This window comes from Sinohyriopsis cumingii, chromosome 6, assembly GCF_028554795.1.
Source record: "Sinohyriopsis cumingii isolate HCF-2022 chromosome 6, ASM2855479v2, whole genome shotgun sequence".
NCBI classification, from domain to species: Eukaryota; Metazoa; Mollusca; class Bivalvia; order Unionida; family Unionidae; genus Sinohyriopsis; species Sinohyriopsis cumingii.
The window spans coordinates 75,259,525-75,276,579 of NC_142966.1; the positions used below are offsets into that span (position 1 = coordinate 75,259,525).

A 17,055-nucleotide genomic window follows, 5' to 3' on the forward strand; every position below is an offset into this window, starting at 1 on the left:
GTCCATGCAGTGACTATTATGGATTAGTCATGACTTTCAGGTTCTGCTGGATGATTTTTGTGAAATGGCCATGTTTTATTGAGCATAGCAACCATCATCAGCTCATGTTGCTTCATATTGCACCTGTCTTTTATACCATATATACTCACTTACATGTCAAGCACAGACCCAGATCTACCAGTACATAATGCACAGGCAGATCATTATGCCGTTTGTTTTTTTGTTAGGAGTTATTAGTAGAACAAACAACATAGATCCTGATCTGCAAACACTGTATGCAACAGCAGATCAGGATCTTTGTTATTTTCAGCTTGCCTCAACTTATAAATGAGTTAGATATGGTAAGTGAATACCTTCAGTCTAAACTATACAGATATATATAGCTCCAACTGTTCGCAGGTTAAGAGGGTCTTGGATAAGATTTCTTCTTCCTCATCTATTATCATCAATCTACTGAAAGATGTACAACAAGGAAGTGAGAGTTTATGCATTTGCATTTTTATGAGTATTGTGATAAACATCAGAAGATCATGTTGGGGTGGGGGTAAGAGGAATGAGGAATAAGGACAATGTATAATGTGAAAATGGTTGTTTTTGTCAGTATAGCATGATTTTTCAGCACATAATAGGCTATACATGATGGCCAGTTTAACTGGCGGAAGAAGAATCCAGCAAGTTTTCTCATTGTCCCGTAGTGTCCGAACCTGAGACTCGAACCCATGCGGATGGAGGTGATATGGCAGTGATCAGTAAAGGCAGGCACTTTAGACCACAGAGCCACCAGATGTCCCTATGAGAAATAAGCGTGTTTATGAAGATGGTGTTTCAAATAGTACTACCATTTGAGCTTATGGATATGGTCCTTTGTTTGTCCGTTCGTGATTGTTATTTACAACTTTTCCAAAAAATGCTTGACCAGTTTGCACAAAAATGTATGGGGAGCAATTTGGCATCCAGGCCTTTAAATTTGTTCACTTGATGCCACTCGATCATCCATTATGGCTGCCAGTACTACATATAGCAACATCTGTAAATGTCTTTAAAAAAAAACCAACTCACTGAACAAAATTTAAACCAAATTAGACATAAAGCATTTGGGCATAAAGATCTTTCTGAATTTAAAAAAATTATGCTGGTGCACGATCCTAGTTTCTGCCTACTTTGGTAAAATTGTCAACTTCGTATGTCACAAAAATTCATAAATTCAGGACTGATTCTTCTAAACTGGTATGCCAAATGTGCACAGTTTTTAGATGTAGTCAGTAACATAAACTCAAATGAGCAGACATTACACTTTTGCTTTTTCTGTTGACTTTTTTAACTCTGCAAATTAAAGTATGTGTCAAACTTGAATAAGCAGATGATTAACCAAGGAAAGATTGGATATAGATGAAAGGTGGATTTTGAAAACTGCCCTCAATAATGAGTTAGATGCTGCTTCGGATCAATGCCCTATTTTGTGACATAACTTACTTCGCCATGCTTCCATGATTCCATGATAGCTATCTACATTTATTTTGTCCATATATACTCAATTATAAGTTGTTTCCAGCTGCAATCATCTTGGATTCTTATCTGCCGATGCTTTATGCAACAGCAGATTTGGGTCATTTTGCAGTGGGAATCAACTTACAAGCAAGTATATATGGTACTAGGAATACTGCAGAACCCAACATGGTTTGAAGGGTTGGCAATCAAAGTAGTACTTTTTCTCTAGTTTCCAGATGCCAGACTTGTACAAAGCTCGTTTTATAATGATAAGTAACTTAATATTTGACTTGTGGAATAATACAGTATGGAGGTTAAAGGCGACTTTTAAAAAGGACTCCATTTTATTTGTCTGCAGGCTAAATCTTTTCCTGGTTCACTTTGGCCAGATTTACGTGAGAGGTAAGATATTTTTGCCCATGTACAAATGATGCCCAATTGTGAAAACTGCTGTCACATCGTTTATGATATTCACAGAACTTGGAATCGGACTGGTATATCTTGATGTATGTTGTTCAGCTGAATTTGTTGTGTGCATTTCAAATGTGTAGGTATGGTAGTTATACAGTGGGATGGGTAGCATTAGGGCAGTAATTTCTGGCACAGTAGGATGAACCCAGGTAGAATAATTAAGCAGTAGACTTGCTACAGGCAATTACCAGTGAGAGCTTTATGGATGATACCTTACAGGGACTCTCCTGTATCAATGTTGTTGATCAGAGAGGTCTGGATCTCTGATCTACCAAAACCTCTTAGATTGTTGATATATGATAATGGGGATGCTTTTTGGCAGTATCACTGCTTTACTGATAGCATCTAATACCAGTAGCCCAGGTTGAGCCAGATTTTCCATGTACTGTTTTCACAGCAAATTAATCTGTTTCTGATTGCATTTTCTCTCCATGGTTATATTTCTTCAATCCCTTGCTGATGAATGTACATGTATCGAATAAAGAGTTTACAACACAAAACACTGCAAGTGTAAATAATTGGTGCAGAGTACACACACAATGTTTGTATGTACTGATCTTGTTGTATGTATTGTTAAATTACATTGATGAGCATTATCATGTGTATTAGTGGAAATCCTGGTTCATCCTGTAATATCTATAGGGTATGTAATATTTAGAATTAAAATGTATTCAAAATTATTCTTAATGTCTCCTAATCTTAAACTGGTGAGTATCTGGTATTCTCAACCCATGTGACAGAAATAAAGTCGTAGATAATTTTTCTTGTCTCGATCATGAAAATCTTAAGCTTGCGTGCAAGAAGTAAAATTTGGGTGGCTTAAATTCCGTAAAATGGAATGCAAGAAAATAGGGCATATAATTGTATTTGAATACAAATATCTGTTAAATCCGTAGTTATTTTGTAACAAAAAATTAATATATGCTTATGACAAGGACAAGTTTGAGTTTGTACCCACTTAGTTGTAATGCTGTAAATGTTTACAGAATCTGTCTGCTGTTGGTTTGAGTCTCGGGTTCGGCCAATGTGGGTGTGTGCGAAAGCTTGCCAGTAGCTTTTTGTGGGTCGGTGGTTCTTTCCTGGGTTTTCCCGGGTTCTTCCTCCATCATTTATACTGGCTGCCATGTAAAACCTATCTTGTGCTGAAAAATGGCATTAAGCACTACAACAACAACAACAAAAATCTGTAACTGAGCAAATAAATGTACATGCATGTGGCTAACAGAGACATGGTCCTTACCCAATCCAATTGACCTGTAGCAAAGATCAACATTCCATCCTGAATATTTTGCAGTCAACACAAGTTTTGAAATGGCTTAAAATACATATGACTGTACAAACATCGAGCAGCAAAAATCGCTGAAGCTTACTTTAATGCTGTACATCATGAATGTTGTAACTAGTTGACACGTAAATAAGAGTTATTTCATACATACTTGATTATAAGTTGAGTCCAACTGCAAACTTGACAAACCAAGATCTGCTGTTGCATAGTGTGGCTGCAGATCTGGGTTTTTGCAGTTTATTAGGAATAGGATCTAGAACAAACATAAGACTCGTCTACAAATGCATTATGTGATGACGGATCAGGGTCTCTGTTTAACTTAAGTTATAGTAAGTATGTATGGTAATTTGCTTCATTAATATTTAGACAGTTCATTGTTGATGATGATTTGCATGGATAGATGCGTGTGTGTACATAATGAGTATATATGTTAATTTGCTCAACCCATTTTATCCTGAATACTTCTATGGTTGTAATACTTCATTCTATCCTGAATACGCCTGGGGTTGTAGTTATCCCATTTTATCCAGAATACGCCTGTGGTCGTAGTATCCCATTTTATCCTGAATACCCCTGTGGTCATAGTATCCCATTTTATCCTGAATACAACTATGGTCATACTCTACTACATATGTGTGTAATGTCTCTAGAAACGTGTTATACATCACAGATATTTGTGTACTCTTCACCAACACAGGAAATGGATGCAGCGCGCATGCACAGTGAAATTTTAAAAAAAACATGGTTGGAAAAGAAATTGTTGGCTTGAAAATCGATTGATAAAATGATGGACAACTCAGTAGTAAACATGGATGTTGATAGCGAGGTTAGCGACATTGAAGTAGACAATTTGGATGATTCTGATGATAATATTGACCTAAATGATGGGTTAGAATTGAATCAAGTTGATGAAAGAGATGATGCTTGGCTTCGTGTACTTTTCGACAGTGATTCGGAGAATGAAGCTGACTTTGAAGACTTTCAAGAGAAATGGGTCCCGGATAATTTTTCACCTCAGTTGCAGCCACGATTTAAATTGATAGAAGGGGCAACTGTTCAACACCCAGAAAAAGCTGATGCACAACATTACTTTGAGTAACTTTGGGATGATTTAATCTAAAAAAAAACTTGTTGATGAAACCGTTACGCTGAACAGGAGCATAGAAAAAATCCCATCACTGCCACCAAAGTCACCAAGATGGACAACAGTCAATATTCACACAGTGAAGGCCTTTATAGGCTTATGTTTTGCCATGGGAATAATTCATCTTCCATCAAGACATTGGTGACAAAATAAGTATATATTTGTCACATCCTTTAGGAACATGACAGATTTGACCTGATTTGGAGATTCTTGCATTTCCATGACAACGAAGAACAGGCTGCAGAGCCTCAGCCACAGGGAAGACCAGATAAATTAAAGAAAATTAGATGGTACCTGGATTATTTAGACAGAGATTTTCATCCAATTTCATACCCAAAACAAATGCATCTATTGATGAAGGCATGATAAAAATTAAAAAAGGTAGAAATTAAAAAAGGTAGACTCTCTTTTAGACAATATCTCCCAGCAAAGCCAACAAAATGGGGGATGAAACTATGGAATATGGCAGACAGCTCAACTGGATACATACACTGATTCCAGGTATACACCAGCAAAGAAGATGGGCAAGAAAAGGGACTGGCTTACAGAGTGTTAATGGAAATCTGCCCACACATGTTTGGAAAAAATCTGAGTCTATTTTGAAAACTTTTGCACAAGCACAGATTTATTGAGAGACTTGCATACTAGAGGGGTGATGCCTCGTGGAACGGTCCGTAACAACAGGAAGGGGTTGCCAAAAGAGTTGCTGCCAAAACAGCTGAAGCTGAAGAAACATGAATACAAAGTTGCACAGAAGGATGAACTTATATTTTATGCTTGGCAAGATACAAAAGCAGTTTGTGTCTTGTCAAATTTTCATGACCCATCATCACGTGGCTTTGTAAACAGACATTCTGGTATGACTCTTCAGCAACAGGTTGAAGTTCCCAGAATGCTATCAGATTACCAGCAAAACATGAAGGGAGTAGATCACTGTGTCCAGATGGTTGGGTACTATCTTCATCATCACCGGTCAAAAAAATGGCGGCGTCAGATTTTCTTTTACCTAATGGAAACTTCAGCGTACAATGCATATGTGACTGCACGGGACACAAATCCTGAGAAAGTATGTGGCCAACATTTCAGAGCTATCTGGAGGAACTAGTTGCATCTCTGGTTGGTGACACTAGACCAGGAAAGGCTGCAACACTTGTTCCAGACCCTACCATAGGAACAGTGCAACATACCATTGAAAAAATGTTTGACAGAAGAAAAAACCTCTCATGAATGTGTACTGGTTGCTCAACCTGGAGAGAGAAGAGGAGTGACAAAATTTGGTTGCAGGGAATGTAATGTCCCTGTTTATACCAAATGCCAGGGAAAACATTACTAGGTATATAAATGCTTAAAAGCTGCTGTTTAGACAACAACTGATGTAGAATTGGCAGTTTTACAAATGAAGTACATTTCTGCAATGTGATGTGGACATTTTTATTCACCATTAAAGTAATATTATTATTACTGACATAGTGAAGACGTGAACTTCAAAATTTGGACAAACACTGTACTGATCACTTACCTTTGTCTTACTGAAAGAGTTCTAAGATTAATTTGTGACAAGTTTTCCTGAGAAACTGCAAGCTGAAGTACATGTTCTAGAATATGAAGTAAACAAATTGTTCCATGTGTTTTGTGTCCAATTTTAGTAACATTGTTACAACTTTTGAATTAACAGTGCTAGAAACTTCAAATTTGGACCAAAATACTAGAAAGAGAATTCTCTTTTTTTAATTCATATAACTATTGGAGCATTTCATTCATCATGAACAAAAGATTCACTGAACATCATGCTAAGTTTTTTATAAAAAATTCCTTTTGTCATATTTCAAAAATACAATTGTGAGCATGTACAGTCGTAAATGATCACTGTTGCAAATTTTATTAACTTTTCAGAGATACATTAGTTTTATATACTTTAAAAAAGAAATAACTGTTACAACATTTTTAGTAAACATGGTGAAGGTCATCACAATTTCTGCTGCAGCTGCTGTATGATGCTGTTTTACCACAATGTATTTAGAATTCTCAGGAATCAGGCACTGCAGTTGAAATTGATAAATAGGATAAAATGGGTTAATTAATATTTAGACAGTTCATTGTTGATGATGATTTGTATGCACATGCATGCATGTGTGCACACGTACAAACACAGTCTCTTTTGGGACTGATGATGTGCCCCTTCCCCATTAGACTCATGTAAAAATCATGCAGCATTTAATTGCGACAAATAATTGTTGTAGTAGGATTTGATGACATGTCAGCACAATACTTGCAATATGGTGCTGATGAAAACCAAACTTCCAAAAACGCAAATATAAAGTCCCCTCCCCCCAAAAAAACTTCTGGGAAGGTAAAGCATTCCCAGACAAGATAAACAAAGTATGAAAGGATTAAAGTTAAGATGTAAAGATGTTAAATTGCTGAAAGAGGTTTCCAAAAATAAAAGATAGATTACACTTATAAAACACATGGTCATTTAACTGCTGAAAGTTTAGTTAAATTTTTCTAATTTTCCTTCCAAAATGACAGGTGTTATTCCTTCTTCCCTAGAAAAATCAACAATTTTTAAGCAAGCAGGAAATGGGAAAACCAGCTTTTCCACTGTTTTTAAGGCTCATCTTCATACACATTCCACAAAATAATTATTATTAAAAATCCAGATGATTTCAAGATGTCTCAGATAAATGCTCTTGCCTAATGGGAGATTGATTAAATACTGTGGGAATGCTCCATCAAGGCTTCTATCTCAATGAGCGATTTATAAAAAGAAACTTATTCTAAAAATGCATTCATTACATACATATTTAAAGGTTTAAGCATTTGTTCCAAACAGGCTGAGGTAATATATCCAATACAGTGCATACAAATTATATCCAATACAGTGCATACAAATTAAGAGTGTGTTTGGTTAGCTTTAAAAGCACTTTTAAGACTTTATTGGTCAATGCATGCAGAGGAATTACTTTTCCCTGAGGATACTCATTGGTAGCAGACCTGGTCTGCCCAGGTGGGTATCAAACCCAAATACTTTGAATTACAAATGCCAGCCTCCATTGATTGAGCTCCATGGCTGTCTTAAAGAGAGTGCCATTAAAAATACTGTACAGCAAGAGCACTGAATTCTGGTAGAATTTTTGTCACTACCTAGAAGTAATTTGTGGCATTTTTATGACAATGTGTAGGGAGTATGGATTGATTTTTTTTCTTCTTCACAAGAGTGATTCAGACCCCATTGGGGGTGGGGGTGGTCAAAGAGCACCCTCTGATTTCAAGAATATTGCACAGGTAGACATAAACTTTTCTTTAATCCAACATGGTCGCTATGTCATGCCTTATTACTGGGTCGTAACTTGGAAACCATTGAGATGTCTACTCTATTGCCATATACGTCTTTCACATAAAGAGGTAAAGTTGTTAGTACAACTATTATTGGCTCCTAGGTCTCATCCCTCCCCCCCCCATCGGAAACTGACCACAGTGTAATAACCTTGAATCGCTTCATAGTCCTGTCCTTAAAAAGTTCCATGTACACTTACTTGACATTACAAGGTGAATTAAATTTCACAGTCATTACAAGTTCTTAGGTATGTCCTTACTACACTCAGCACAATCCCAGGATTTGGACCACCCTATAATTGTGTATATAATTCCATGGAATGAAAAGGCCAAGTTATTTATGCAACAGAGTACTGTTCACTGTCTTATCCCTTGGGCTTATGCCTGTATGTCATATCTTAAAGGCTGTTAATAGACCCACTCTAAAAGTATATATTTATATGCTTGCTTGATTTTAAAAGGTGGATTCACTTAGTAAACATCAGAAAGAAAGGTGTTATACTGAGGCTGTATGAAGCAGGAAATAGTGCTTTGTAGAACTGTTGTTTTAATAGGTTCATTTTGTTTGTAGCTTTGGAAGGAAATGGATAATTAGCTTTTCTTTATGCAAGAAGTTAATTACTGGACCTTCTTGATTGTACAACCTGGGGTATGTGCCATTTCAGATAGAGATGTGAGGCAGACAGTTGTAAACTTTGGTTCCTGCAGTCTGGAGTTTGCACATGTTCTCCATCTGTCTGTTACAAATTCTGTTTTTGCTTGTTAACCACCTGCAGTTATCAGACCTTTTGGAGGTCTTGTACTTGAGATAAGGAAGAATACTGACAATTTCAGGCTCACAAGTTAAAAGTTCAGGGTAACTGACTGAAAAAATAAATAAAATGACATCCACACAATAACTTTAATTAATATGATATTTTTCATCATATTTGGTTACCAAACATTGTGGCTACTTTCACTTGGGATAGAGAAAGGTCTTTTTGATTTTGGAGTCTTAAATGTCAAATATTAAGGTCACCAACTGAAACAATAAACAAAGGTTTCTGCATGATAATGCAAGTTCAACATCCCAAACCTCAACCAAACTTTCCAGACAGCTTGCACTTTGTGTAAGGAAGTGGCCTATTGAACAGGGAGTTTCAAGTTCAAAGGTCAGGGTCACTGACTGAAAGAAGAACAATGATTTCTGCACAATAACATTTGTCTAAAATGGTGCAGGTTGAAATATAAGATTGACCTGGGTTGATTACTGTGGTGATTCCTTGGCTAGGTACTTTGCTTTAATTGCCATGGTGTTAAAGAACCTACTTCTTTCTGTACCATAAGACACCAAACCGAATCAAACCTCCACATCTCCTTCCCCTGTCTAGTGCTCTTGTGAATCTGTATCGAAGTGGTATATGGAGTCAACCTCATGTATTTGATTATACACCTGCCAATGGATATTTTCCCTTGACACAAGTACATGTACATCAAATGCTTTTCATTTTTGATGTTTTAATGACACCATTATTACTTTAAAGCGAAGTTATAGGACAAGGACAGCTTGCTGTAAGATTTCAGTTAAGCTTGTGCAGGTGATATCTGCAATGATCAAATAGACTACTGCACTTATTCTTTATACTGTAGTTTGATTTTTGGTATGCACAGACTTTGGTACAGGTTTCTATGTAATGGATCAGTGGGACCTTTGTTGCATTCAAGAAATGTTTCCTAACTTAAAAGGCAATTCAGAATTGAGAATTCCCAAAGCAAACAAACCACTGGGATTGTTGTATAGATTGTATTTATCATTTTGGTTCCCATTTACATTGTGCAAATAAACTTGTTCGGGGGTTGAAATTTTAGAATATTCTTAGGGAGGTTGTTGAATTGATATAATTATACAAATCTACATTGATAGTTCTATTGAAAGGCAGAGTGGTCATCTTATGAGAGCTTCCAAAGTTGTATTTGTATCTGCCTACAATGTAAAAGTGGCCTTTTCAGCTGGGAAGTGTAACACTTTGTAATTGAGGGACACACTGACCTCTAGTGTAGTTTTTGCATGCAAGGTCAGAAGACTCCTCATAGTTGGTGCTTATTAAACTTCAAGAAATATAGTGAGAAAATTTTCTTTTCATACTAACATTGTGAAGTTTTAAAGAAATTATCAAAACCTTGATATATTTTTATAAGTTTTGAAACTTTAAAATTTTCAAGATGTGGAAAAATTATCTCAAGAAACACATTTAGAACTTGTGTTATCATAAATTATGTATTTTTCCAAATGCCATATGCAGATATATTAAGGCCAGTAGGCATCAAGCACCTGTTTTGCTGAAAGTTAACTTCACAGGCGTGTAAGAACTCTAAGAGCATTTGCTGTTGGATTTTAAGTAGAACTTCAGGAATATTTAATATTATTATTTTCACTGACTGTTAAAGTATAATAAATTTTGGACCAGGTATACTATATGGTATAGACAGTACAATGGTTTTTCTCGGATTTAAGTTTACATGTACTAAATTTTGAAAAGGAAGGAAATGCATGCATTTGTGACAAAGATAAATGTAATCTGATGTTCAGAAGTAATGGCCAAATCAAACACGTTATAGTGTTTTGACTGTCACAGAAAGTAAAATTATTGAAGCGTGCCCAAATCATGAAGGGTGTGTACGATACATTGACACTTTCTGCTGCACAGTTGTATTTATAAATGATAAACTTTGTGTAGAATGAGCTAATTCACATGTCTTTGTTAAGTGTTGAGTATAAATTATAAAGGACCTTAGAAAATTTTACACATTTTGGTGTCAGTTCATTTTGCATATATACAGTATCACAATGCTGGTGTTAATAAGAAGAATGCCTTTTAGAATTTGTTTTTAATTCAGCAACTCTTGTCAATTTAATACACCTGTAAACTGACTGCACAACATGTAATTCTAAAATACATGTACAGAAATATCTTAAGAGCAAACATCCTTGGATTCAGCTGTACAAAATTTGGGTTTTAAGAGTTTTCAGTGTACTGTGGTTTTGGTTATCGCAATGATATACACATTCAGTTTGTAAAATAGATATTTATGATCATCATGATTGCATTGCATCTACTGTGTGTGTGTTCTCTGTTGCCTTTAGCTTTGGATTGTTCAAAGACCTTTCATTTATCGTTTCTTTTGGTTTTCAGAGTTGAGATGTTTTGGTTTGCCGAGTAAAAAGTTATTGAAATTGAAGCTAGAAATTTTTTTTCACCCAAAAATGTTTTGGTTTGCAAGAGATTTCAGTTTAATGAAATTTCAGCCTTTGTTAGTTTTATTGTGGATGAAATACTATACAAGAGAATGTTCTTTGGAATCTTTCAGAATTTGTTTCTCTGTTGGGGTAGAAATGGAGATTGGGAATTTTGTTTGCTGAACTCTTTGATAAGTTAGTATTACAAGTTTTATAACTTCCCAGTGTCCACAGAAAACCCCATTGAAAATGAAACTAGTTCCACACCATGGAGTAAAATGCCCAGTCTTGAAAATTATTCTCTAGAGCTTAGTATATATTGTCAAGTAGGGGCCCCGAGTGGCCGAGTGGTCTAAAGCGCTCTTCGTTACGGATCACTGCCATCTCACCTCTGTCTGCGGCGGTTCGAGTCTAAGATTCAGCCAATGTGGGCATGTGAGAAAGCTTGCCAGTAGCTTCTCGTGGGTCGGTGGTTCTTTCCGGGCTTTTCCGGGTTCTTCCTCCACCATTAATACTGGCCGCCATGTATAGCCTATCGTGTGCTGAAAAATGGCGTTAAACCCCACAACAACAACAACAATATTGTCAAGTAGTGGTAAGAACATTTTGTAAAGATGGATTTGGAACACTCAAGAGTAGACAAAAAAACTTCCTGCCAGTTGCGAGGAAAACTTCTAACTAATCCATATGGAATCAAGTGTATCTATTTTAAGCGCTTATCAGTATCAGCAGTACTCTTAGTAGCTGAAGAAAGCATTGATGATTTGGTAAGATGCATTCTTTGGTGTTACAAGAGTGGTTCTGCATATCATTATTAAGATAAGTGTACCAGACCATTTTATTGCAGATGATAACATGTTACTAGTGGTTGTCAGAATTATCATGTCAGATGCTGCTACACATGATGAAGCAAATTTATGGTGTGGAAATGTGACATAGACCTGTTTTAAAGTGTTTTTCCCCTCCAGTTGGTATGTCTACTTAATTTTCCTTGATTTGTTCTTACTTTTGTTGATTAATATTAAGAGTATTAGCAAATGTATGAACATTGCTGACTGGGTATAACATTGTCAGCTTACATTTAAAAGGTGAAGCTGTTTCTTCCAATGAAGAGCACTCATCTGGCAAAGTTGTACATCATTTATGATTGGTGCAAATGAGTATCACTCAGATCTTATACAAAACAGTCAGGTTTTTTTCTTATCTTAAAATCACCAATTTAAACCACGTTGTGCAGAATCTTAGAAGCTGGTATACATGAAGAAAGAAAACTTTATAATAAATCTTTTGCAACACAACATTTGATTCTGGCATTGGAATTTCATGTACTATATGTCTGAGGGCAAATCATAGTGTTTGTGTACTGGATGGCTGAGGGCAAATCATAGTGTTTGTGTACTGTATGCCTGAGGGCAAATCAGTGTTTGTACTATATGACTGAGGGCAGATCATAGTGTTTGTGTACTATATGACTGAGGGCAAATCAGTGTTTGTACTATATGACTGAGGGCAGATCATAGTGTTTGTGTACTATATGACTGAGGGCAAATCATAGTGTTTTTGTACTGTATGCCTGAGGGCAAATCAGTGTTTGTACTATATGACTGAGGGCAGATCATAGTGTTTGTGTACTATATGACTGAGGGCAAATCATAGTGTTTGTGTACTGTATGCCTGAGGGCAAATCAGTGTTTGTACTATATGACTGAGGGCAGATCATAGTGTTTGTGTACTATATGACTGAGGGCAAATCATAGTGTTTTTGTACTGTAGCCTGAGGGCAAATCAGTGTTTGTACTATATGACTGAGGGCAAATCAATGTTTGTGTACTATATGACTGAGGGCAAATCATAGTGTTTGTACTATATGACTTAGGGCAAATCATAGTGTTTGTACTGTCTGACTGAGGGCAAATCATAGTGTTTGTGTACTATATGACTGAGGGCAAATCGTAGTGTTTGTGTACTATATGCCTGAGGGCAAATCAGTGTTTGTACTATATGACTGAGGGCAAATCATAGTGTTTGTGTACTATATGACTGAGGGCAAATCGTAGTGTTTGTGTACTATATGCCTGAGGGCAAATCAGTGTTTGTACTATATGACTGAGGGCAAATCAGTGTTCGTACTATATGACTGAGGGCAAATCATAGTGTTTGTATACTGTATGCCTGAGGACAAATCAGTGTTTGTACTGCATGACTGAGGGCAAATCATAGTGTTTGTGTACTATATGACTGAGGGCAAATCATAGTGTTTGTGTACTGTATGCCTGAGGGCAAATCATAGTGTTTGTGTACTGTATGCCTGAGAGCAAACCGTGTTTGTACTATATGACTGAGGGCAAATCATAGTGTTTGTGTACTGTATGCCTGAGAGCAAACCGTGTTTGTACTATATGCCTGAGGGCAAATCATAGTGTTTGTGTACTGTATGCCTGAGAGCAAACCGTGTTTGTACTATATGCCTGAGGGCAAATCAGTGTTTGTGTACTATATGACTGAGGGCAAATCATAGTGTTTGTGTACTATATGACTGAGGGCAAAGCATAGTGTTTGTGCCTCATTCTTTTAGTGGTGGAATATTTCTGGAGTAAAAAAGTTCTTCAAGGTAGCAACATTTCTAAATGTATTGTAACATGTAGAGTTTAAAACCCTTGGCTTGTTCAGTCATAAATTTCAGATGGAATGAATATTTTGAATGCTTATGTTCACAATTATTGTCTATGGAAAACAGATCTCTCTATTACATGGAATAAACTGTGCCATCATGTTGTACACATGTTATAGAAGTTTGATCTATTTTCAGGCAGAAGGAGAAGATGAGTTGAAGAAAATGCAATTGATGGAGTTAGCAATATTGAATGGAACCTATAGAGATAACAAAATTTTCATTCCAGCTACTCGTAAGTTTCTTTTGAATATGTATAATGTTGTTTGGTATTCTTGATAATCTAATAACATTGTTGAATTTTTTCAGCCTGATGGAGAGGATGATTTAAAGAAACGACAGCTAATGGAATTAGCAATAATAAATGGCACATATCGTGACACATCTAAACCCTCAACATCGACTTCACAACAACAAACCACGCCAATGTCTCGTAAGTCAGAATGGCCGCATCTTCACTCCCAGGCCTTCATTGTCTTCCAGAGTGTGCTGCTTATCACCCTTTTATAAAAAAAAAAATTGTAGCCTTTTCTATTTTCATTTTCATGCAGAGATGTTTTGTTACCTGGTTGAGTGCATGATACTTTTGCATCTTTTAGTTTAGTTCTTGTTTCCTTCTTGCTTTCTGTCCTAGATGTGCTATATTATTTCACTTGTCCCATATATTTATTGTTACAAAATCCACTTGAATAGCCTGTTGCTCTCTTTTTTTCAACTGACTGATTCAGTGAAATCCACTTGAATAGCCCACTGCACTCTCTTCACCTGACTGATTCAGTGAAATCTACTTGAATAGCCCACTGCACTCTCTTCACCTGACTGATTCAGTGAAATCCACTTGAATAGCCCACTGCACTCTCTTCACCTGACTGATCCTGGCAGATGTTATTTGGTTACATATTTACCATCTGTACTTGCTTATATGTTGGGTCCAGCGGCAAACAACATCGATTCTGATCATTTGGTGCATAAAGCGCAGGCAGATAGGATCTGTTTTGTTTATTCAACCGATTACTCCTAACAAACTGCATAATCCTGGATCTGCCTGCTGATTATGCAGCAGTTTGCAGTTGGACCTGACATGTAAGCAAGTATATATATGTATATTAAGAGATGCAGATTTGACTTAAAGTCAAAAGAGAAAATGTCTATTCATATAAAAATTACTGGGATTAAAAGTAACACCTTATTTTCCTAAAGAAGGGATGAAATTAATTTGTATTGAAGTTTGTATTGGTTGTTTCTGGCTGCAACAGAAGAGCAGATTTCGACAGTTCACAGTAAATTTGGACAGGCTTTACTGATTTGCAGGTGTCTTGTGTTTATTTTGACAGGTCAGTTTAATCATGAATTAAGAATTCAATATGGAATCTATATATATACTGCATAGAAAATATTTTACTAAGATACAAATTTTTTGAATCTCCTTTCCATTCATTCAAACTGCTCACATCACCTTTGTGTCTGTGCCTCCAGCTCTTTGCACCCTTCCAGGCCAACTTGAAAGCATCTCAGATTGCCCCACAACTTCTGCTTGGCTACTGTCAATCTTCTACAACCTCTTCTTAGACTCCACCCACGTATGCCTAGATTATTGTCTCTTCACTCATTTCTGACTCTGGTTTCTCCTCCTTTGGTGATGGAAATGTAGTGTAGATTGAACTGGCAAAGGTAGGGCGAAGGACCCAAGACAAACACATGTACACAGACACTTAGAGCTGAAACCTAGTACCATATGGTATTTTGTTATGCATGGAGGCAGTTTGGAGGAAAGCATGATGTTGACTTTTATTTTGCCTTCAGATTTTTATAGTTTTTAATCAGACATTGGTGATGGTTGGTCTACATTACATGCTCAAAATTTAGGAAATCAGATTTTCAGTATTCTAAACTTTAAAAAAATTAAGCATATTTGGAATCTTAACACTAATTTTACTTAAAAATGCCAGGGTAGGGTCTCTGGCATTTTGACTGTAAGAAAACATGTAATGTAGCTTAATTCACCACTCTTTTGGTATCTGTTGTAAGGTTGTTATTCATTATATTTCAGCATGTTGTCTGTTTTTATACAGTCTTGAATTTTTGTGTCATTTATTATATCATAAATGTAATGTGCAAGTATTAATTTTCATTGGCTGTCATTCTTAATTGCGATAAATATAAGATAATAATAGTGGACAAAAAATGTATAACATATATATATATTCAAAGTCCCCTTCACTGAAGGCCATTAGGACTATGAAAACATCTCACAATCATTAAAAATTAATATATATATTACTAGACTGTACCAAGTTGAAATCCAAGAAGTGGACTAAATAAGCAAACAAATACAAGTTCTTATCCATTTTTTCAAAAGAATTACCAAATATTAAGCCATTAAATGACAAGCCATCTTATTATTCTGAAGTTGCTTGTTCTGAACAATTCTTTATATTTCATCTAAATCTGAGATGTGTTTGTTGTACAGATAAACGACAGTGGAAGCCTTGCATTAAACTAATTATTGCCGTCTTGAATCAAATTTAGATTTATTCACAACTTTATGGTTTAAGTGCTGCATATTTATGTCAATGGAATTTTATAGTAATTTGAAGTTTTTACAATATATTTGACCAATATCTATGTTGTTTATCCATGCTTTCAAGCTGGTGGGTAAGTGAATTGTACATTTTCTAGTTCCACTTGATGCTTTTATATGCATATTAAATGGTTTAAAGTACTTTAGGATATGGTAGTTCCTAAGACATTTGATCTTTGTTTCATCATATATGATGGTACATATTTGAATTTTTTGTGTGCAGATCAAAGTTCTTTTGATTAGCACACATACTTATCATAGGCATCTTCAGCTTCCTGGATAGATGTGGATACCGTAAAGGAAAATATCAATGTTTTTTCAGTCTGTGGAAAATATCAAAGTTCGAAAGGTTAATATGATCACAATAATGAAATGGTATGGCAGCTTTACTCCTGAATAATGCAGAATAAATAATGCATCCTGTATGAAGTTTGGGATACAATAAGTTTTAGCGTTTTCATTGGATTCACATGATTTTTCAAACTTGACATTTATAAAAGTAGTATTGCTTCACATTTTACTTCTTCATGCACAAGTAAATAATCCCCTTTCAGATTGGAATTTGTATTAGCTCTATTGGTCATTCACCAGAAGAGCTGATGAGATGGACTGTTGTCTGTTGTCCATTCGCCACCTGTTGACTTATGTCCAGCCATTTGCAGAATTTAATATCCCTACTCTTACTAACTTTTTGGAGGATTGTCTTGCCTTTTATCCCAAGTTTTTGTCGATCCTAAATGACGACAGTGCTGATCACACATCCTATACTCACTATTGCTATTGTCTTGAAAAGCTTGTTATCACTGCTACTTTTGAATCGATGGCCATACCAACATGGGGTTTTCATTAAAAGACTTCTTAT

At 36.0% G+C, this 17,055-nt stretch overlaps 1 protein-coding gene across 8 annotated transcripts in view; it reads left to right on the forward strand.

Annotated features, from left to right (window-relative positions):
* LOC149797226 (KH domain-containing RNA-binding protein qki.L-like) overlaps positions 1-17,055 on the forward strand; it is a 79,598-nt gene that overhangs the window by 34,153 nt on the left and 28,390 nt on the right. For 4 of the 8 annotated variants that reach the window (XM_089961916.1, XM_089961919.1, XM_089961920.1 and 1 more), the window contains exon 5: positions 13,751-13,847. In XM_089961916.1, coding sequence (XP_089818042.1) covers positions 13,751-13,847 — 97 coding nt within the window. Of the gene's footprint in view, positions 1-13,750; positions 13,848-13,921; positions 14,046-17,055 lie in introns of all 8 variants that reach the window. The other 4 variants (XM_089961915.1, XM_089961917.1, XM_089961918.1 and 1 more) reach the window with 1 other exon arrangement.